This window comes from Zophobas morio, unplaced genomic scaffold, assembly GCF_036711695.1.
Source record: "Zophobas morio isolate AGI-343-1 ecotype UQ-CSIRO unplaced genomic scaffold, CSIRO_AGI_Zmor_V1 ptg000016l, whole genome shotgun sequence".
NCBI lineage: Eukaryota > Metazoa > Arthropoda > Insecta > Coleoptera > Tenebrionidae > Zophobas > Zophobas morio.
Window position 1 is genome coordinate 7,312,608 of NW_026972121.1, and position 23,746 is coordinate 7,336,353.

The window sequence follows — 23,746 nt, forward strand, 5'->3', positions numbered from 1 at the left end:
GATCAGACAATGTAGGTATTTCAAAATGTTCGTCTTTAATACTTTCATTTATATATTTGGGATCTAAACACAGTCTCAACGTTTTATCTGGTTTTTCTACAACAGTGAGTCTACTAGCCCATGCTGTCGGTTGCTCATATTTTGTAATAATATCCAAATTACACAATCTGTCTAATTCATTTTTAACTTTATCCTGCAATTTTATAGGAATTCTGTAAAGTGGCAAAGATACAGGATTTGCGTCGTTTTTTAGTTCGATTTTATATTTATTTGGAAAACAACCTACACCTTTGAAATTTTCACTGTATTTTTCAATTAAATTTTCTTTACCATTGTCCTTTTTGTTACCGCTGCCGCCACGTGGCCGCCACTGGACCGGCCCCCGTGATGCTAGCGCCGCTGGCGTGGACCGGCGCAGAGAGAAGAGAAACAGCTGAGCGGAACGACGTAGAAAAAATATGGCGTACCAGTGGTGCCTTGTATAACTTTTGTAATTCGGACACTTTTCTTTGAAATATATTATAGGGCAGCGGTGGGATAGCCCTTGTGCTTTTCTGTGAGAGTTCGGGAGTGATGTGAATGCGATGGATCGTGATAGTTACTCCAGTAGCTCGAGCTCCAGATCGAGTTCAGCGGATGGGAACTACAAGCGCAGACAGAAGCGTACTCGATCACCTTCCAAAGCGTCCCGAAACTTAAGCGCACCTGGTACGAGCCGGGGCAGCGACCATAAGTCATGTACGCCATCAAATACACCTCCGTTATCAAAATCCAACGATACTGTGAGCAGGTTAGAAGCGTTGGTGGAAAAGTTGATTAAGCACCAAACAAAGGCGAAAGACAAACACCATCGTGGAATTAGGGTTGCTATAAAACCGGAAAGTATACCCGAGTTCACGCCTGGAAATCCAAATTTGAGTTCAGCGAAATGGATCGCAAAAATCGAACAGTTGGCAAAAATTAATAACTGGGATGAGCCAACCATGATATTTTTAATGCAGAGTCGTCTAAGTGGATTAGCTCGACGCTGGTATGATAATTTATCAACATATCGACTGAGTTGGAAAGAGTGGAAGAAATTGCTCGTAAAATCCTTCCCTGAACACAGAGATTTCGCCACTACGTTACGTGCCCTCGTAAATCGGATGAAGTTGCCTACAGAATCATGGGAAAGATATTACTTTGACAAGGTAGAACTTACAAATGCTTGCGATATTAATGGACATAGAGCCGTGTCGTGTATTATTGATGGTATTGAAGATCCAAGCGTCCAAGCAGGGGCCAGAGCAGGTAGATATACGAGCCCAGACCGGCTCTACGCTGAATATATCTCTGTTCTAAAACCTGAAAAGTCCGTCTCGAGCACGACTGTAGCGAAAACTGCGTTTACAACTGCACATCGCCGTCCTTTGAGCGAAAGGGAGCGATCGAATGAGCCGCCTCCAAAAAAAGCGAAACCACCGGCTAGAAGACCCCCAAAATGCTATAACTGTAGGGATGAGGGTCACTTTGCCGATAAGTGTTCGAAACCCAAAGTGGAATGTGCCAGTTGTAAGCGGTTGGGCCACCTTACAAAAGATTGCCGCAGGCAGTCCATCAAGAATCAAGTTGTCCTTGAGAAAGACTTGGCACCCGTCAACAGTAGTTATTTTTTTGACTGCTGGGTTAATGAAACGCCCTCCCAGGCATATGTTGATTCGGGGTGCGGCGCTGTTCTAATCCGGGAAGATACCGCCAACATGCTGAACATGGAACGCAGTCCCTGCACGAAATATGTAATAGGTTACGGCGGAGTAGCCACGAAAACTCTCGGAAAACTGACCATCCGACTCAAGATAGATGGTGCAGAGGCTGAAGTTGACGGCCTGATAGTACCCAATACTGCTCAAGAAATTCCTGTGCTGGTGGGCCAAACTTTCTTAAATCAAGATGAGATCATGATGATTGTTTCTGGACAGACCGTACGAGTTACCCGAAGAGGAAGTGACTTGTGCGAAACTCTTGATGTTCCTCCCAGGAAAATTCCTTTATGGGCAAAGGAATCAATCGTGTTAGAACCGAGAACAACGGCTCTCGTCGCCGTGACTTCTCGAGGTGCCTGTGCCGACGACGTATACGTAAGAGGTGGCTTACGACCGCTGCCTGATGGAGAACACGTCGTACACGAATGTATTACGAAGGGGGAGGATGGCTACGTCGCCATCACGAATCTTTCGTACCGGCATATCGAGGTAAGTCCCAAAACAATCTTAGTTAGGTCTGTAGTTTGTTTTGAGGAAAAGTCGTCTCCGGTGTCAAAAGTAACAACTGCATTGCCGTTAGCGACACAATCCGTTGATGTAGTCGATGTTTTCGATTTCCATAATCTGATATACAATCAACATCTCACGCCAACGCAGGTCCGTGATTTAGTTAGTTTAATAAACGAATTTAGCGATTGTTTTGCGTCAACCACTAAACATCTAGGCAAAACCGACGTGTTGAAGATGTCGATACATCTTCAGGATGACAATCCTGTGGTCTATCGGCCATATCGTCTCTCTCACAATGAACGCCAAGTTGTGAGAGACATCGTAAAAGATCTACTCGAAAATGAGATCATCCAAGAATCGGATTCGCCTTACTCGAGCCCTATAGTCCTCGTGAAGAAGAAAAACGGTGAGCAGCGTATGTGCGTCGACTACAGAGCCTTAAACGCCAAAACAGTAAAGGACAGGTTCCCTCTTCCACACGTTGACGAATTCGTAGAAAAATTGAAAGGATGTAGGTACTTTACAAGTCTGGACCTGGCCAGCGGATACCACCAATTGCAAATAGAAGCTTCTTCTGTTCCTAAAACGGCTTTTGTCACTCCAGACGGTCACTACGAGTTCCTCAGGGTTCCATTTGGATTGTGTAACGCACCAGCTGTGTTCCAAAGAACTATAAACAAGGTTTTGGGGAATTTGCGTTACGGGAAGGCGCTAGCCTATATGGACGACATATTGCTGCCGACAGAAGACATCGAAAGTGGCATGGCTAATCTAAGACTGGTCTTACAGTCACTTCGCACTGCTGGACTTACTTTACGCCCGGCCAAGTGCCAGTTTTTTATGGAAAAAGTTGAATACTTAGGACATGAGATTAGTGGCCAAGGCATACGACCAGGGAAAGCAAAGACAGTCGCAGTCGAGAATTTCCCAACGCCGACTGATGTACGCGGTGTCAGACAGTTTCTTGGCTTGGCTAGTTATTTCAGAAAGTATGTTAGAGATTTCGCTAAAATCGCTAAACCGCTAACAATCCTAACAAAAAAGGACACTGTTTTCACATGGGGTGACGAACAACGGATAGCTTTTGACGCCCTCAAAAAGTCATTAACATCACGACCTCTATTGGCGATTTACGACCCGCAATTGACGACGGAGGTTCACACTGACGCATCCAAATGGGGAATAGGTGGCATTCTATTACAAAGGCAAAGGGACGGTACTGTTCGACCAGTACTATATTATTCCAGACAGACTACGAAGGAAGAACAACGATACCACTCATACGAGTTAGAGACAATGGCAGTGGTGTATACATTGAAAGCATTTAGAATATATTTGATTGGTCTGAAATTTAAGGTTGTGACGGATTGTAGCGCGATTCGCGCCACTCTATCGAAGCGTGATTTGGTCCCTAGAATTGGAAGATGGTGGCTAAGCATCCAAGATTATACGTTTGACGTCGAATATCGTCCGGGACACAAAATGTCACACGCTGATGCTTTGAGCAGAAACCCTGTCGGTTTAGAAGTAACGATTGCAGGTGCCGTAAACATCAACGAAGATGATTGGGTTCTAACCGCTCAGATGTTGGACGATAGGTGCAAGTACCTTATCGAGACTCTGCAACGGAAGCCAGAGGATAAGGAAGAACGAGATATACATGCAAACTATCGTCTTATCAACAATAGACTGTATAAGATTACAAACAACGGGAATAAGTGGGTTGTGCCTAAGACGGCAAGACGAAACGTCGTCTCGCATTTCCATGACGAGAATGGCCACTTGGCAGATATGAAGACGATATCGGCCATATCGGCATCATACTGGTTTCCTGGAATGCGTAGATACGTCAAGAAGTATATATCGAGTTGCCTACCGTGCTTGTACAACAAAGACATGGGTGGGAAAAAGCCAGGCTACATGCACCCTATCGAGAAAATTGCGGTGCCCTTTGACACTCTTCACGTTGATCATCTGGGCCCTTTTGTCAAGTCGAAACGAAAGAATGCATATTTAATAGTGCTTGTAGATGCTTTTACAAAGTTCGTGTTCATGAAGGCAGTCCCATCAACTAAGGCACGACTCGTGGTTAACTTCTTGAATAGCATGATAGACAATTTTGGTGTTCCTAGAAGAATCATCTCAGATAGAGGTAGCTGTTTTACTAGTAAGCAGTTCACGGAATACTGCAAGACTCTAAACATAAAGCATGTTTTGAACGCAACGGCAACCCCGAGAGCAAATGGTCAGGTTGAACGTTACAACCGCACGATATTAGCCTCACTGGCGTCATCTATGGAAGATGAACAAAGATGGGACGAAGCCGTCTCGGCAGTGCGATGGGGACTGAATTCTACGGCGAATTCGTCTACGGGAAAATCGCCGTACGAGTTGCTGTTCGGATGCGTGCCAAGAAGCACTGGTACTGCATTTCTGGCCAACGAAGTGGCAATTGAACCAGAGAATGCAGGAGACGTCCAAGCAATGAGAGCGAACGCAAAAGCTCGTATAGACGCCCATCAAAGCAAACGCAAAGCTTCCTTCGATGCACATCGACGTGCGGGGCGAACGTATAAGAAAGGTGAACAGGTTCTAGTGCGAACGATTGCTGCTAGTAACCAGGGCCAAAGCAAGAAGCTTCTGCCAAAGTATAGTGGGCCCTTTGTCATTACAGAAGTCCTGACACATGATCGCTATGTAGTCGAGGACATGACAGGTTCTTCTCGATCGCAGAGAAGCTACAGAGGAGTCGTTTCCCTCGATAAGCTAAAGCCCTACAACGTGAGAGTTAGTTCAGAATCCGACGGAGAATCTGAGACTAGCCATGAGGGTTGTTCGTCATAAGGTCAGCTAGTGGAATTCTAAGATCACTACGTTGCTGTCTTAGTATCCCCTAGCAACAGGTTATGTTATTATAAGCTTAGAATAAGTTATATAGGGTTACTAACTCGGGAATAGTTGAGGCGAGATTTAGCCTAATTTGTTTGTTAACTGGTCCCTCTTCTTTTAGGGCAACTCGCTCCACGGGGACGCGGAGGCTGGTAGCGTAGCCGACTGTTACCGCTGCCGCCACGTGGCCGCCACTGGACCGGCCCCCGTGATGCTGGCGCCGCTGGCGTGGACCGGCGCAGAGAGAAGAGAAACAGCTGAGCGGAACGACGTAGAAAAAATATGGCGTACCAGTGGTGCCTTGTATAACTTTTGTAATTCGGACACTTTTCTTTGAAATATATTATATTTTCTATTTTATCAACTTTCATATTGATTAAGTTTAATTTTAAACATGAACTTAGTCCCAAGATCGGTGTAAAATTAGCTTTGGTGACAATAAATTTTTCAACGGAATTCATTGTATCAGTCTTAACATTTAGATCAACATGTCCAAAATGTTTTATTGTTGAACCTCCATACGCTTCTAATTTGAGATTACTACTCGTTAATTTAATTTTTTTTTTTGTACGTGGTTTTTTGTATATTTTCAAAGACATTGTATGGTATTAAATTAACATCTGAACCAGTGTCTAATTTAAAATTTACATTTACATTTTCAACTTTCAGAAATTTGCTGCATGAGATTGAATTTACCCTGAATTTCCTAACATTATTACAATAATACGTGTTATCGTCGTCATCAATGTTGGAAACTTCAGTTGAATTTGAAATATTATGTGCTGGCGTTTTACACATTTTTGAAAAATGATTAAATTTGAGACATTTCTGACACTGCTTGCCTTTTGCTGGACATTGTTGTCTTTCGTGTCTTCTCCCACAGCGTTGACAATTTCCTGGACTGTTTCCATTGTTTCTTTCGTATCTCTCCTTCTTCTTGTCGTGGAACTTTCCATTTGTATTTTTCGGTCTCTCATATGAGGAGGAAGAAGGGGTTTCTCTCCATTTTTGTTGAACAAACCTTCCATTTTTCTGTTGGTTCTCCTGTTTCTTTCCAGCTACCAGGTTGACTTCTTTCCCATGTATTTCTTGGGTTTGTCTTCTTACCAGTTCAGAGCAATTCGAAATTTTTCAATGGCGTCTTTTAACTTGATATCTCCCAACTTTATAATCGTGTCGATGGTGTCCGTGTCAGCAGCATCCAATACTATTTTGTCCCTCAAGAGTTCATCGGCATTCTTGAAGTCACATGCTTGCACCAAAGTTTTGCAATCAGTTAAAAAGGTATCAAAGGGCTCGCCTTCTCGTTGTTTGCGATTGTAGAAGAGAAATCTTGCATGAAGTATGTTCTTTGGGTTACAGTACTCTTCAAATGCCTGTAATACTTTCTCTACTTTCTTCTCATCACCTTTTCCATACTTGAATGTTTCGTGTAGCTCGACTGCCTCTGGTCCAATTAGATTAAGAAGAATTGCCACTTGCCTTTCTTCTGGTTCCTTGTCGTACGACAATGCTGTCATATATATGTACACTTTTAGATGATTAGTGATTTATTGAAACAACTTGATTACATTCAGTACGCCATGTTAACTTCTTCCTCGCTTCTGCAACCCGGAATACTTTTATGTTTTATCACTACAATCATCCCTATCACCAATGGATAACATCCCCTCAAACTTTTTCTAGTAAGCTATAGCGACGGGGGTTCTTTCGACCAATTTTTATCATTAAAAAAAAATTATTAAGTTAGTCTACATTATAGTCTATTAAAAATTGAATCTGCCTAATTTTGTCACATTTCATTCCAAGAATTTTTGTAGATACATTGTATGTTATGGGTTATTTTTTATCGGTGTATTTTTTGTATGGCTGTGTAATATTTCTTTTTAACATAAAATATAACGTCTAAGTAACACTTAGTAATACCTAATCTGTACTAACGTGGTCGTTACAGATCCATTTATTTTATCTACAGATAAAATAGCTGCATTTACTTTTTTTTCTGAACTTTACAACATCGAGAGTATAATTATGCAGTCTCTGGGACCTATAAATACGACAACAAAACACGACGATTTCAGTTTCGTTTCACCCTGGCATACACAACATATGCTTTAAAATGAGCAGTTTCCACATCGTGCTTGTAACATGTAAGTGACATTACCTTAACCAAGTTGTTTCATGTTTTAATTATCTTTTTTTTTTACTATAATGTAAATATATTTATTTTGTACCGGCTGTTAAAAGTAGGGTGTATGGCTTTACTTTTAGTAAATAAGCTAATTTTTTATTCACTAGACGATTAAAAAGCTATTTATCTACTCTTTATTTTATGTATTTTTATTTTTCAAAATTCATTATACATAATAATACAAAACAATTATTATAAGAAACCGGACGAACCAGCTTTGTATTAGTACACATTATTTATGGTGGACTGTTCAATATGTCCAACGTTGAATACTGATGAAGTGATGAACATACTAAACCCCTTTCTAAACGTTTTGAACATGATTCCGCTACTTAGATAGAACTTCCTTGCACAGCAACCAAATTTTTTTTGAAACAGATTCCAGCCACCAAGACTTTTCACGATCAAAAAGTCATCTCCACTGTTGGCCAAAATTGCTGCTGACAATCGTCGGAAGCAATAACAATTTTGCTATTTCTGCATTAGCAGCAACCGTAATGTAGTCCGAAATATTACTACTATCTTCAGAACCCATTTTTTTTCTGTTTTTCGCAATGAAATAGTTTATTGTTTGCTAATTTTACAAAATGAAACTAAATAAACAAAGTGAAGCCAAGACAACACAATACAATTAATTGATCTATGACCACGCGTTTGCTTTTGACAAGGCGCGGCGCGGAGTATTGAAAATATTTGTATGGTCACACTCGCATATTTTTAAAATCTGGTACAAAATAACATAAAATATTATGCAGCCGATAGAGAATCTTTATATACTCCTGAAAAATGGTCCATTCATGACTGCCGTCACCTATGAACTAACACTTTTCACCCGTACATAAAGATTTTCTTTATCGTCCTTTATAATAAATAACTACTATTATTTATTATTTTTTTCAGTATTTAAAGAAAACTATTTACTCTTTTACAGTTTTAGATATTTTATTGTTAAACGAATTAACGCTGGCTCAATATCCCATTGTAACCCCTCTGTCAGGTAAGAATAATAACAAATACTTTGTAATTGGGCATATGATTAAATATTATTAATTATTGTTATATTTTCAGAAAGACCGATACCTTGGAGTCTTGAAAACCAGTGTAAGATAACATTTGATATAAGGTCCTTTTTATCAGTTTAAGAGATGGGTTGTTTCTTGACAAACCCGACCAAAAATTTTGACAGCGCTATCGTCTCCGAAATTGTAGTTTAGCTACCGATCACGCCAGAATGGATTCTGTAGTTTGACGATTTACTTAAAATTTGTATCTTTCTTTATTTTGATACCCATTTGGAATTCTATAAAATTAGTGTGATTTTTTCTTCAATATTATTCGCATATTCACACTCGTAATTGTTTTTCTGCATGAACTGTTAAGATTTAATCGTGTTGCTCTGCAAGATGTTTTCATAAACTTGATTTATACAGTTCATTTGAATTTTCTACTGTAATATATTTAGCAATTCATTGTAAAATCTATAACTAAAACGATAATTTTTTCTTACAAAAAGTTATAATGAGCTTGATTTTAAACTATACAGCCTCGTTCTTCGTGTCCTATGTTATAATTTGAACGTATTTTTAGGTAAATGGCCTGCAAAATATTGCCACATTGGGAAAAACCAGGCACCTATTTCAATTAGAGATGACAACGTTACGTGTACAAACTATAAGAATTTACAGTTTAATGAAAACGTTTATAAACGTTATCCAGGATATATTATTAATTTTGATTATACAGGTTGACTTTGATTAAGTTAAAAACGGGCAACTGTTAGCGTGTCTTTGATTTTCAGTGGGATTTTTATTCAATGATTTGTCGTTGAAGATAAACATTAAAGGCGGAGGTTTGAAGGGTACTTACACATTTCTTCAGATGCAGTTTCGTTGGCGTGCTGAGCATATCGTAAATTGTACGCGGTATGCTTTGGAAAGTGTTGTGATCTTCTATAACTCAAAATATAAAAATTACTCTGAGGCTATTCCTAAAAAAGACGGGTTTCTCAGTGTCGTTTCCTTTTACCAGGTATGTGGTTTGAAATTTAATTGCAGGAAATGATGAGTTTATTTTTATTTTTCAGTTATCTTCAAAGGACAATCCCGTTTTTAAGGAAATCGTTAAAAAAATACCTGAAATTCAAACTAAAATAAACAAACCAGTTAACCTGACGAAAGGAATACGCGTTGCTGATTTCCTACCAAAAAATACAACAACATTCTACCGCTATCACGGATCTATAACAAAACCATATTGCGAAGAAATTGTAACTTTCCTAGTATTTCCACAGCCCTCTTATATATCCGAGACACAGGTAATAAGTAAAGTAGAAAAAAAAAAAACGTTCAAATTTTACTTTATCGTAGTATAAGAAACTGATAAACATCAAAGATTCCAAAAATCAAACTGTGAAATTTAATCATCGAAACGTGCAACCCCTAAACGGTAGAACTGTTTTCAAGCAAAAATGCTAAAAGTTCCGTCTACATTGGAAATTTTAATTTGCAATTGCTGCACTTGCGTTAGGGTAAATGGTAGCACTATGGTAAAGGTCTTGTTTTCTCCACGTTAAAATAAAGAGTTTGCATTTACAAAAATAGGTTTATTTATCCCTTACCTGCGGAAACAACGAGTAACAACTGGTTAAAAGGTTTCAGAAAAGAAACTGAAGAAACAGTTCGTTTATGATGATGGGTGTATTATGAGTGGTTCTTTGAAATATTTTTGCCTGTTACGGAATCATATAACTTTTCAATTAGATTACTCGGTAATTTTCACGCACTTTTTTTAGATGGTTACAACCAAACTCAGTAATTTACAGACGCAGTGGAAAACATTTCAGAGAAGACATTCAGATTTATTTCCAAGGATGACTTGATTACAAATTATGTTGCTCACAAGATATAACAACATCCAGCTTTTGCGTGGTATAGGAAAAAAAAAGGAGTACGAGAATCACGATTTTCAATAATAATTAAAAATATATTTTCATGTGAACAATTAGTATGTCTCAGAACTGTAAGAAATAATTCCTTAGACATCTATTTGTCCTTTTTTCCAAAAACCAAATTTGAAAGTGAGGTATCTAAGAAATATCCTTCAGGATATCCAGTTCCAGGAACAAGAAACAACATGGAGAAAATTTTATCTTCAACAATTTCCCTACGAAAATCTGCGGTTGAAGATTCAACGTAGCCTTGACAGGCTTTTAAACAAGGTAAAGATCCCCACACCCATTATCTTATCACCCCATTAATATCATCACCTAAATCATTCTCACAAATCGTCTAAAAAAACTTCTTGGAAACCAATAATATAATTCCCCAGCCGCTATTTGGCTTGCCTTCCAACGCTTCACAATGAATGCCATTTTAGAGCTTCATGATGTCCACCTCTCTTCTTACTTTAAAGTGTGGCTTTTTAGACATCAAGCGTGCCTTCTACAAGATCTGATAGACTCATCTACAACTTAACAAACACCGAATCAACCCAAAATTCATAATTCTGTTAGATTCATTCAATGCCACATATCCCGCTTCTTTGAAAAATTAAAAAATTTGATTTTGCGAATTTGTATTTGATAAAACAAATACAAGAGTATGCTATTTTATAAAATTTATTATAAACATTTGTGAGATGTCATGACATGTTTGGGCAAATTTTGGTTAGCGGTTAACCATCTACTCGATATTCTTAACATACATATGTATGAAATACAATCGGTCCGGTAGTTTTGAATATTATCTATCTAATCAAAATCTGAACAGACGGTGCACAGACTGAGCCACGAGACCTAATTTTTCATACTCTATGGGTCATGAAATGTCGAGACAACATAAAAGTAGCCAGTCGTCCCTCGATAGACTCGATTACAATACTTTCTTTGCTTGCACTCAGAAAGTAGAAATAAAATTCACAAAATTAAATTTTATAATTTTTCGGACATTTTGAATTTTATAGAACGTGTATTTCCACAACACCGAAAACACACAAAATATTTGTAGGCGCGTGAGTTATTTATAAACAGCGATGTTGACGGCGCCGTAAACACTTAGCAATTTAACGTTTCTGGGCTATTTTAAGGTTACTATTGCAACGGAAAGCAAAAAGCACGTGTGCCGGAAGTTCGACCTTCTGCATCCTGGTTATTAACGGAAATAGAGCTATATGTGCAATATGCGTAGTAATAAAAATGTTAATGTTTATACATCGGAAGAATGTCACGTAGGCGTTTGTTTGATTTGAATGAGTTTATCGCCTCAAAACATACGAATAAAATTATTCATAAAACTGAATTGAACCAAATACGTATTCTAAATGTTATTATTATAATTCCTACCTTATCATTATTTTATTGTTATAAAGACGAGCGTATTCTCACATTTTCGAGAAAATGGGGTGGCTCGTTCTTAATTTAATCAATAATAAATTGACGGATTCATTAATTTTTTGGTCACCTGTATAAGCAAATCTAAAAAATATGAATGCAATGATAAGTTACAAGTATAGTCTGACCATATTTTGCACATTTTCGAAAGAATTTATTCGGCAAAATTGTGAGATGGCGTAATAAATTTTTTGGAGTTGATAAACAGATAATTTTGATTTAAAAGTTACCATGCTTACAGTAACTTCAAAACGTCAATATTTCAACGTATTCAGTTTTGCAATTCTTGATTTAATCAATAAAATAAATTGACTCAGTCATTATTTTTTTTCAGACACCCCGTATAAGCAAATCTATAAAATATGAATGCAGTGATAGATAAATCACAAGTAGAGACTCATCATATTTTGCACATTTAAGACAGGATATCTTCAGAAAAATTTTGGGCACATTTTTAGGGGGGATGAGCAAATACATTTTGATCAAAAATTTACCATGCCTATGTTAACTTTAAAACACCTCCAAGATTTCGAAGCATTCGGTTTTGCAGTTCCTGATTTCAGTTATTAACTTTTTGGGAAACGCTATATAAGCATATCTAAAAAATATGGTAGTGATAAAAGTCACAAGAATAAGCTCATCATATTTTGGACATTGAGCTGACGTCATCAATTTTTTAGAGACAAGCAAATATAATTTGATTAAAAACTTATCATGCTTATCATAACTTTAAAATATTTGCAAGATTTCAAAGCATTCGGTTTTGCAGATTTAAAATTAAATTGCAAAATATTGTTTTATAATTTTGATTTTTTTTTTTCAAAAAATCTAGACATTTCGGGTAAAAACTCAACACTGAGTCTTAACTACATGTGAAAGAATATGTTATTTTATACAATTTAAAACCCATTTACTATGTACAATTTTGAAGTGATGTAATTATATTATTGCTGGGGATGATTAGACAAATTTTGGTTAGCATTTTACCATCTCCATGATATTTCTAACATAAATACAAAATTTGACAATAATCTGCCCAGTACTTTCAGGACTGCAGATAGACGGACAGACAGACAGCCGGAAACGGGCACCTATTTTTTCGAGAGATCATTCTTATTATTATCAAGTACAAGGACAGTTAGCAGTGACAAAAAAAGCTATTGTATTTTTGCCGTTTGGACTCCCGAGGATATTTATACTGAAAGTAATTTAAAAGACAAAAATGGACCCAAAACTGAGGAATTGTTATGTGAATTATACAATATATATTACTTGAACTTAATAGATTTTACCCCTACGAGAATAAAGAAAGAACGATCAACAAAAATTATTCACTAGTTCACATTGTCGAAGCAGGCTGCCTTTCTTTTTGTGTCCATAGAATACGGAATGAGTGAGACGGCTGTATCTCCAACACTAGCCGGATTATTCTTTTGATTGTTTTTGTTGGTGCCAGATTATTATCTCACATTTTTTCTTCCCAAGCATAAGCCAAGGAAATATTGTAATAAGGTCCATGGGACAAATGGCTACTTTCATGTTTTCTTGACGTTTTATGATTCCTAGAGTACGAAGAAATAGGTTTCCCGTTTACATATATCTGTCTATCTGTCCGCCGTCTGTGTTGTTTTTTATTAAATGGATAATCTCCGATTGTTTATTATTATTTTATTGTAGTATTGTTATTATTAATATTACAGTGCACCTATCCATACTGATATACTATGTGTCCTTGCAAAAATGTTGATGACGTCAACAGAAAATTTTATAATGGAAACATTAACTTGAAACATTTTAACATTATATACATATCTTTAATTCAACATACAGGGGTTATCGTAAAAAAGTAATAATAGTTGCAAAATCAAGTCTCTGAATTTTCCGAAGAAGTTGGATATGTTGTACTGTGCTGCAGGGATGAATTATTTTTAAATTTTCCGGGTAATGGGACGTGAATCATCTTACTATATACACTGGCCGGTAAAAAACCGGCCACCCTGAAAAATTTCGCAAAACCAAACTTTAAAAATTATTGATTTAACTAGTGATCGTTATTTTATTAAAGAACTATTCACTATTGACAAATGATGTATATGCAAATTCAAAAAACACGAATGGAATGATAAATTACAAGTACAGACTCATCATATTTTGTATATTCTAGATAGGATTTTTTATGCGGCAAACTTTTGAGCTGACTTCATCAGTTTTTTGGAGTAGATAACCAAATATATTTTGACTAAATATTTATTATGCTCTTTATAACCTTAAAACATTTGCAAGATTTCAAAACATTGGGTTCTGTAGTTCCTGATTAAATTAATAAAATACATTTATGCATTCATTAATTTTTTTGGGTCACCCTGTATATGCAAATCCAAAAAATATGAATGGAATGATAAATCACAAGAAGAGACTCATCATATTTTGTATATTTTAGATAGGATTCATTCAGCAAAATTTTGTGGTGACGTCATAAATTTTTTAGAGGGGACGACCAAATACATTTTGATCAAAAATTTACCATGCTTATGATCATTTTAAAACATTTTCAAGATTTCAAAGCATTCGGTTTTGTAGTTCCTGAGTAAATCAAGAAAATAAATTTACACATTCATTAATTTTTTTGAGTCACCCTGTATATGCAAATCCAAAAAATATGAATGAAGTGACAAGTACAGACTCATCATATTTTGTACATTTTAGATAGGATTTATTCGGCAAACTTTTCAGCTGACGTCATCAAGTTTTTGGAGGGAATAACCAAATATATTTTGACTAAAGATTTATGATGCTCTTTACAGTCTTAAAACATCTGCAACATTTCAAAACATTCGGGTTAGCAGATTCAAAATTAAATTGCAAAATGTTGTTTTATAATTTTGATTTTTTTTCCAAAAATCTGGACGTTTCGGGTAAAAACTCAATTCGGAGTCGTAAACTACATGTGTAAAACTATGTTATTTATACAATTTAAAACCCATTTACTATGTACAATTTTGAAGTGACGTCATCGTATTAGTGGTGGGGATGATTAGACAAATTTTGGTTAGCGTTTTACCATCTACATGATATTCCTAATATAAGTACAAAATTTCACAACAATCGGTCCAGTACTTTCGGAGATTATCTGTCTAATAAAAATCCGGGACGGCAGACAGACGGACAGACGGACAGACAGACGGAAATGGGAGACCTATTTCTTCGTCTTCTAGGGGTAATGAAAGATCGAGAAAACGTAAAAGTAGAGAGTCGGCCGACGGACTCGATTACAATACTTCCTTTGCTTACGCTCGGGAAGTAAAAAGAAGACAAATAAACGCAGAATTAAATTAAATTTAACAAAATAACAGAAACAGAGCGACAATTTGTTGATTGCGATCAGGAATGATTTTTGTGCTCATACTGTTCTTTGTAGTATTTCTGTGGAAAGCATTTTTGTTCATTTAAAATATAATGATTTAGATTTGATTGTTGGGGGTGTGTATATTCCTCCTGCGTCTCCTCTTAGTATTTTCGAGGATTATTGTAGTGACCTGGAATTAATTTTTGAGCGTTTTCCTGATTCATCTTATGTCATCGCCGGTGATTTTAATTTACCACATCTCGTCTGGAATGGTAATGATATTCTTTTTGATTCATCGACTAGTAAACATGAATATTATGACGTTATTAACTCAACTTCAGCATTTCTGAATCTTAAACAAGTTAATTTATTTCCCAATGGCAGAAACGTTTTTCTTGATCTTATTTTTACAAATATTGTTGCACTTGCAGTTTTGCCTGCTGTAGATCCTATTTTTCCTCAAAGTCTTCATCACTCTCCGTATTCATGGTATATTTCCTGCACCTCTTCATCTTCGCTTCACTCTGAAGTTCAAATTTTTGACTTTAATAATGGTGACTATATTTCTTTAAATGAATTTTATGCATCGATTAATTGGGATAATTATTTTCTTGGTCTTAATTTGGATGAAAAAGTGGCAGTTTTTTATGACATAGTTTTTAACGGGTTTGAACAATTTATTCCACATAAAATATTAAGGCATAATGCTCGTAATAATTATCCGGTATGGTTCGATAAAGAATTGAAAGATCTTTGTCGCAATAAACGCATAGCGCACTCTATCTATAAAAAATCAAGCAGGTTTGAAGATTATATTTATTTTAAATCCTTGAGATCGCGATGTAAACAGTTATGTGAACAACTGTATGCTGCGTATATATCTAACGTTAATGTTAGTATTTTTAATAATCCCAAATTTTTCTGGAAATTTGTTCGTGACAAAAAGAAGAGTGACAGCAGTATTCCTGCTGAAATGACACTTGATCAGCACTCTGTAAAAGGTGGGGATGAAGTGGCTAATCTTTTTGCACAATATTTTTCTTCTGTTTACGCAGTTGATGACTTGAGGAATTTTGCTTGTTGTTTTGATTCATCGTCTCAAGTGAATGATTCTGGCTTATATATTAGTTTATCAGATGTTTTTAATCATATTTCCTTGTTGAAGTCATCGTGTAATCCTGGCCCTGATGGTGTTCCCAGCATTGTTCTAAAAAACTGTAAATTCTCTCTTTGCTTACCTTTATTTATCTTATTTCAAACGTCACTGAGTGAAGGCGTCTTTCCTCAATTATGGAAGAACAGTTATGTAATTCCCATCTTCAAATCTGGACAACGTAACAACGTGGACAATTATAGAGGGGTCTGCAACCAATCTGCAATTCCCAAATTACTTGATGCTATTGTATCCATTCAGCTCCGATGGGCATCTGCATCTATTATCTCAAGTAGTCAGCATGGTTTTTTCTCTAACAGGTCAACATTGTCTAACCTTCTTGAATACAAATCATTTTTAAATGAAGCATTTGCCAATCGATCGCAAGTAGATTCTGTTTATACAGATTTTTCAAAAGCTTTTGATCGGGTTAATCATCGATTAACGAAACTATTTAAAACTATTTAAAACTATACGGTCCATTCAAGACGCTAAACAACTTCAACTGGACTTAGTTGCATTATTTAACTGGTGTCAAAATAACTGTCTTCATTTAAACATTAAGAAATGCTATGTAATATCATTTTATAAAACCAAATCGCATATCAGTTTTGATTACCAATTAGACAATGTCTCCGTCTCACGAGTTTTAGAAATAAAAGATTTGGGGGTGATTTTTGATACGACCCTTACATTTAAGAGCCATTATAACCATATTTACAATAAAGCCATGAGTATGTGGGGTTTCATTTGGCGTCATTGTAAAGATCTGTCTCCATTGGCCCTAAAATCTCTTTACTGCTCTCTTGTTCGATCGCATTTTGATTATTGCTCTTCTGTTTGGTTTCCTTTTTATAAAATCGACTATGAGAGACTTGAAAGAGTACAAAATAAATTTCTTCGCACTGTGGAATTTAAAATGGGTCATTCTCATATTAAGGGTGACTACCGATGGATTATGGATAAGTGTCAAATTCACTCTCTTATTATCCGTTGGAAAATTTCTGATGCCTGTGTTCTTCATGACATTATTAATGGACATATTGACAATCCAAGTCTGTTGAACAGATTGTCTTTTCTTATCCCTGCAGTTGACAGTCGTACAACAAGAAGTCGAAACATATTTAGAATATCAACATCAACAACACTTTTGGCTCAAAATCATCCGTTAAGAAGAATGATGGAAGAAGCCAATGAATATTCCTGCCGCATTCGAATCTCAATCTTTGATTCTAGTAGGCTGAAATTTAAAAATGATGTGTCGGTTTATTATTATTATAATATGTAATCTTATTTAGTTTCATTTTCAACTTTTTATTTGTTTAATTTGTATTAATATTGTACTGTATCGTGGAATCAAGAAACACTGTTTTTTTTCCTTTATTTGTAAAGTGGAGTTATATTCCGTAAATAAATTATTATTATTATTATTATTATTATTATTAATTTGAGAGACGTTTGTAAGGGTTAACGGCATTATTTTCACGTGAAAACGTTTATGTTTATCAACTGCCAAACTTATAATCAAATGATGAAAAACACTGTTTACAATAACAGCCTCCTTTATTGTTTTATTTAAGAAAATATCGTACATGGTCTGTATTTGTTATTTTGTTAAATTTAGTTTAATTCTGCATTTATATGTCTAATTTTTTTGCTAATTGGTACAACATCTGTCAATAGTGAATGGTGCTTTAATAAAATAACGATCACTAGTTAAATTAATAATTTTTTATTTATAAATTTAGCAAAAAGTAACTGAAACATGTGTAAATATAAAAAAAAAAGAAAACATATAATACGTATAAAAAACATTTCCTGAATGCGCTTCTCAGGTTATTAATTTTTTTAATGATATAATTTTTGTCCGCGTTATTAATATTTTCCTCTCTACAGAGGTCAATCAGTTTATTGTACGCAGCATTTTTAAAATTTTTGTTGCTGTAGTCTTTAGATTTTATTTTCCACAGACATGGATAATTCCTGTATGTTTCGATAAATCTAGTTATAACATCAATAGATAAATTACGCGCCATCGTTTTTTTTTTTATAATATCAGTAATAACTCGATGAAACTGCGTTCTTAACTTCACGAACAGCACCAAACGAATACTAAATATTACTATTATTCCTGCACCTAAAAATCCATCTCTCTCAAATAACACTGGTCAACAAAATTTAATTTTTTCTCTCTAACTTTAACATAATTGTAATGTTTTCGTTTAATTTGTCTCTGTGTTTGTAACAAAGAGCATAAATCTTATAATTTAGCTCAATTAAAAAAAATATGCATATTTGATGTTAAAAACACAAAATCAGGTAAAACAATTTAATTTTGGTATCTTTAACGGCAAAACGTGTAGTATTAACAAAAGAACAACCATAAATAAGAAAAAAACAACGAATGCAATTTAAAAAACGAAAAAAACAAAAGAAACAGCCAAGACCTACGTTTTTTCGATTGCCTCCTATAGATTTCATTGGAGATCTCTCGCTTGATGGCCCCGCAGTATTCTGCGAGCATTTAGGTGTTCCATAGACCTTGGTAACGTTTTTATATCGACAAAATGCCCAGATGGAAGCATTCTCCATGTTGGTCACTCACGTAGTCACAATTTTTGGGGAAAAAATCAAGGTGCGAATGCACAAAATGCACTTTTAAGAATATGTTAATTTTAAATTTTTTATATGATGATAATATGTTTTCTACTTACTAAACGTAGTTTTCTTATTGTTTCCCAAGAAGTTTGTAGCAATTTGATAACAAAAAAATACACCTTATAGAAAGTTTCCTATTACTTAATAGTACGATTTTTGTATTTTTCAAAGCATAATACTTTAAAATTACTTTTAAATGAGAGCTAAGTTTTAGTTTAGCCCTTTATAATATCATTTAAAATTGCTAATTAAATAATAATTGACTGCTATAATAAAAGTTAGAGCTTAGCTGTTGACCAGTGTAATTTATGCCTATATCAGTTCATCCCTTTCTTGGCATCGTCTGTTGGCGGCCTTTTAAGAGGTGGCGTGAAATTTTAAAATGTCAAAAATATTTGTCACATTATTTAGGATTTAGGGGATATGAACCGATTGGCCTTCCACCGTACCACTGCCAGTACGGGGTTGGTATGGGTACAGGCAAAGACTTTTACAATAAGGACATAGTATCACAACATAGTTCACAATTTATGGCTGAAAGCTATGTTGCCGTGCACTTCAAGCATTTGTAGAAAAAATGTTTTGCACTGTAAAAAGTTAATTCACTAGGACTTGGAGAAGTTAATGGGAACCTCACCCGTGGACAATTTTCTTTCCACCCGTTGTTAAAAATTTGATGAAATCAAAAATTAATCATTCGGCTTGACCTTCTAAGCAGATTTTAAATTGGAAAAACGATGTCCATAATTACATAGCTAAAAAAATAAAAATACTAGATTTAGTCATTTCAAGCGATCTGAAATGGATATACATATTACTATTTTAGGTTGAAACGCATTTCGATTCAAGGGCATCAGTGCCAAACAGCAGTTAATTATAATTACAATACTGTTTCTACTATTTCTTTATAAATTAGAATATTGCAAAGTAATACTTGAGCAATATTTATACATCTGAGATAAAAGTCCATTTACCTTATCTGCAAACTATAAACATTTAACATTTTTAGTTTGAAGGTTGCAGAAAATAAATAACTTTGTAGTTTCACATTTATCATTTTTCATTATTTTAATACTGCTGATAGTAGTTGCATTTGCACTTTTTTACATGCCATTATAAGCAAAAGCTTCGACCTTATAAATATTGCACTCATAGAACCATAGCACTTATTTTGTTACAACTTCTTGCTTCTTGTGTATAATATTTGCTTAAAAATGAGCAGTTTTGGCTTCTGGGTTTTAACATGTAAGTGAAATTAATTTTAGTTTTACGCGATATTTTTCACAAAAATTACATTTGCTGAAAATGAGAATAAATTAAAGTGTAATTGCCAAGTGTATATTGAGGCTGAAGCTTGTATTTATTTATTTATACACAGTCCGTCTGTAAGCGCGCGGTCTTCTATACATGTACTATAATTCATTATTGGAAATTGAAAAAAAGTTAAAGACAAAAGTTGTATGGGTCTTTGGGGACTCCACTATAAAATTATTTTTAACTATACAGAGTGTTCTGGTTTTAAGGCGTAACATACGAATTAGTCTTTTATTAGCCCTTTCCTAGGCTTTATAATTACAGTTCAGTATTAAAATACCGAAGCGACATTATTAAAATTTTCTTGAAATTTCTTGATGGGTATATAAAAAATTCGCAATGACGTTATTTTGAAAATTTAAATTACCATATCTTATGGACGGATAAATAAAGAAATAGTCTTTTTTGTTACATTAATTAAATGAAATTTTAGTATACAGAGTGTTCATAAAACATCGAAAACTTATAATTTTCATATACCGATATTTTATTGCTGTCTCTTACTCTATTTTTGTTCTCATTCTTCTAATATGTCAATGTGTCTTAAAAAGTAAAATATTGCGGTAATTACAAAAAACTGAAATATCAATATGTATGTGAAAATTCCAATATTATTTATTTATTCACTGTACATGAAAATTGAATACCATTTACACCACAACAAAGCATGTATCTTTGTTTATCTCTACCCAAAATATTGTAATACTAGTTTTAAAAATAACCCTATGCGATTTTTTTTTGTGAACTCTTGCATTGTTAAAAAATTCAAGAAAATTGGAATAACGTGGCAATATCGCATTAGAATTTCTAAAATAAACTGTGTTGTCAAGCCTAGGAAGAGGTCAATCAAAATATCTAAAAATATGTAGGCTGTTTCTTCCAAAATATTAACTCGTATGTTATGCCTTAATCTAGAACGGTCTGTATAGCTAAAACCGTACAACTTTGGTTTTTGACATTTTTTCTGGTTCTCATAATTAATGAGATATCGAGGATCGCGCGCTTTTTTTTGTTTTGAAACGTCATATAATTTAAGTGACTATGTGACGCGTAGGTCATAGAAACTATTAGGTACTTGAACTTCTGATAAAATAAATCTCTATTAAATTTTCAGAACTATTATTTTACTATCAAAAATAAGTATATATTTTTATTATTTATAGATATATCTCTTCTAAATAAGCTAACGACGGCTGAATCGCCAATAGAGACTCCCTTGACAGGTAAGAGTAGTGGCAATAATGTTATATTTATGCAGTAACTATTATATACCGCTTAATAATTGTTTTTGTTGTCAGAAAACCCCGTAAATTGGAATTACTACAATCAAGGTAAAGTACTATTTAATAAGAACATTTTTGCACACTGATTTTTTTCTGAAAGAAAATATAAAATATTGGTAAAATATAGGTATATGCTCTAAAAATTGGTTTAAGAATTGGAGGTAGAATGAGAGGAGGGAAGATAGTTTGAAAACGTGCGTGTTACCGAGCTTTCGACGAGTCATAAATTGCCCTTCCAGCTCCTCCGAGAAACTGGTTGTTCCAGAAGCATGCTCGAAGTTGTTGGCTAAGTACTAGGCATAAGATACAAAAATAATTTAATAAGATAGAATATAAAAGCAGTAGCAGGAAAATCTAGTTTGTGTTTATTCCAAAATTAAGCAAATAATAAGACATTTTTACTACTTATGAACCTATTTTAAACTAAATTGGGCCGCCTCTGATCCTCCGCTAGGGCCATAAATGTCTTTTCCGCGCTCCTGTCATTCTACCTCCATGGTTTACGGTTATTTGAATCAAACTTTCCTCACCCCGGAAATACAGCTAAACAAACACAGCTTCTTCGAAGAATTGCAAAATTTAATTTTACAAATTTAATTTTTTGTGATAACCTCTGTAATTTAAAATAACGTTATAGAATTTCAATTTTTTTCCAAAAATCTGGATGTTTCTTACATCACACGTATAGGAACATATAACATTTTAAAATAGAAATTTTTTGAAATGACGTCATCAAATTGTTGGTGGGGATGATTTTTGTTAGCGTTTTACCATCTGCATGATATTTCTAATGCACATACAAAATTTGACAACAGTCCACTAGTTTCGGAAATTACGTGTCTAATAAAAATCGACACAGACACCAGACAGACAGACACACGGAAACGGAAGACTACCTTTTCGTATTCTAGGGGCCATGAAACGTCGAGGAAACATAAAAGTGGCTACTCATCCGACGGACTCGATTACTGTACTTCTTTAACTTACGCTCAAAAGATAATAATGAACCAATTTAATTTTTTATGTCAAATCACCTATATACTGCATCGACACCAATATAATTTTTACCTATAGTGCAAAAACAAAGCAGGTTTCTCTAATTCCTTTTTATAAAGAAATGACCGCTTCGATAAAACACCGCGTGGGATCAAAGAATCATTTTGTTGTTAAATTTAAGGATAGTTGAAATGTCTACATATAAATCGAAAGTAATGTGAAGTTTGAAAAAGAAATGTTGCTGTTTTTATCGATAGTGTTATGATTTGAACAATTTTTAGCTGATTGGCCTGAAACTCATTGCATAAATGGACGAAGACAAGCTCCAATACAGATAATAGAAAGTAACACCACACCGGTAAACTATGAAGATTTACAGTTTAGTGACGAATTTAGTAAAAGTTATAAAGCAAGCATTCTGAATGAAGACTATACAGTTGCAGTAATATTGGACGATAAGTCCTTGGAGCCACAAATTTCTGGAGGAGGATTAGAAGACAGTTACACGTTTATTGTGTTTCAGTTTCGTTGGCCTTCTGAGCATGTTGTAAATGCGATCAGGTAAATACATATAATACATGCTTGAAGTGATAAAAGAAAAACCAGTTTTGTTAAAGGTACCCTTTGGAGCTTGTTATGATCTTCTATAACTCAAAATATGGAAGTCTCATGGACGCAGTTCCCCATGAAGATGGTTTCCTTAATGTTGTTTCATTTTACAACGTACGTGATTTTAAAAACAAAAGTTGCCAGTTACATTTTTCAGAACTTTTAGACGTCTTCAAATGATAATCCTATTTTCGATAATCTGATTAACAGTGTTCCGCAAGTTAAAAATAAATTACGCACGCCCGTACCGCTAAAAGACGAAATAACCCTAGCTGATTTTCTACCTAAAAATAAAGAAAAATTCTATCGCTATCATGGATCGGTTACAAAACCATATTGTGACGAAATTATAACATTTTTAGTATTTCCGGAGACTTCGTGCATATCAGACACACAGGTGGGTACAGAATGAAAAAACTAGATTATCTACGTAATTTGAGTTTTTCTCAGTACGGTGCTTTGAAAAATATTATGGATCAACAAAATAAAACCGTTTCTTTTAATAACAGAGAATTACAAAATCCACACGATAGACCCATTTATAAAAAAACTAAAAATTAATGTAGTCTTCTAGAGAACAGTCAGCAACTACCTACATTTGCAACGGGGTGAATGGTAGCACTGTGTTAAATATAACTTAACTCACATGTACACGAATTCAAATAAAA

At 34.9% G+C, this 23,746-nt stretch overlaps 2 protein-coding genes and 1 long non-coding RNA gene across 3 annotated transcripts; all 3 read left to right on the top strand.

The window, feature by feature from the left end:
• The first annotated feature begins 462 nt into the window (after positions 1 to 462).
• On the top strand, positions 463 to 5,478 carry LOC135129421 (uncharacterized). The gene is made up of 2 exons (XM_064056572.1): positions 463 to 2,231; positions 5,263 to 5,478. Exons 1-2 carry the CDS (start codon positions 585 to 587, stop codon positions 5,476 to 5,478), a joined length of 1,863 nt encoding a protein of 620 aa, XP_063912642.1. The 5' UTR covers positions 463 to 584.
• A 4,064-nt stretch (positions 5,479 to 9,542) lies between these two features.
• On the top strand, positions 9,543 to 9,929 carry LOC135129354 (uncharacterized). The gene is made up of 2 exons (XR_010280563.1): positions 9,543 to 9,646; positions 9,699 to 9,929. It is a non-coding gene; the product is annotated as an uncharacterized LOC135129354 (long non-coding RNA).
• Positions 9,930 to 20,072: 10,143 nt separating this feature from the next.
• LOC135129719 (putative carbonic anhydrase 3) lies at positions 20,073 to 23,746 on the top strand. The gene is made up of 7 exons (XM_064056967.1): positions 20,073 to 20,121; positions 21,354 to 21,413; positions 21,489 to 21,521; positions 22,751 to 23,030; positions 23,087 to 23,192; positions 23,245 to 23,475; positions 23,529 to 23,746. Exons 1-7 carry the CDS (start codon positions 20,091 to 20,093, stop codon positions 23,637 to 23,639), a joined length of 852 nt encoding a protein of 283 aa, XP_063913037.1. The 5' UTR covers positions 20,073 to 20,090; the 3' UTR covers positions 23,640 to 23,746.

What these genes read in the sequence shown, in the direction of transcription:
- LOC135129421 (XM_064056572.1), top strand. Translation starts at nt 585, where the DNA reads ATGGATCGTGATAGTTACTCCAGTAGCTCGAGCTCCAGATCGAGTTCA. An exon ending in TTTCGTACCGGCATATCGAG is followed by an intron (nt 2,232 to 5,262) that starts GTAAGTCCCAAA and finishes CTCTTCTTTTAG; the next exon opens with GGCAACTCGCTCCACGGGGA.
- LOC135129719 (XM_064056967.1), top strand. Translation starts at nt 20,091, where the DNA reads ATGAGCAGTTTTGGCTTCTGGGTTTTAACAT. An exon ending in TGGCTTCTGGGTTTTAACAT is followed by an intron (nt 20,122 to 21,353) that starts GTAAGTGAAATT and finishes TATTATTTATAG; the next exon opens with ATATATCTCTTCTAAATAAG. An exon ending in TTGGAATTACTACAATCAAG is followed by an intron (nt 21,522 to 22,750) that starts GTAAAGTACTAT and finishes AACAATTTTTAG; the next exon opens with CTGATTGGCCTGAAACTCAT.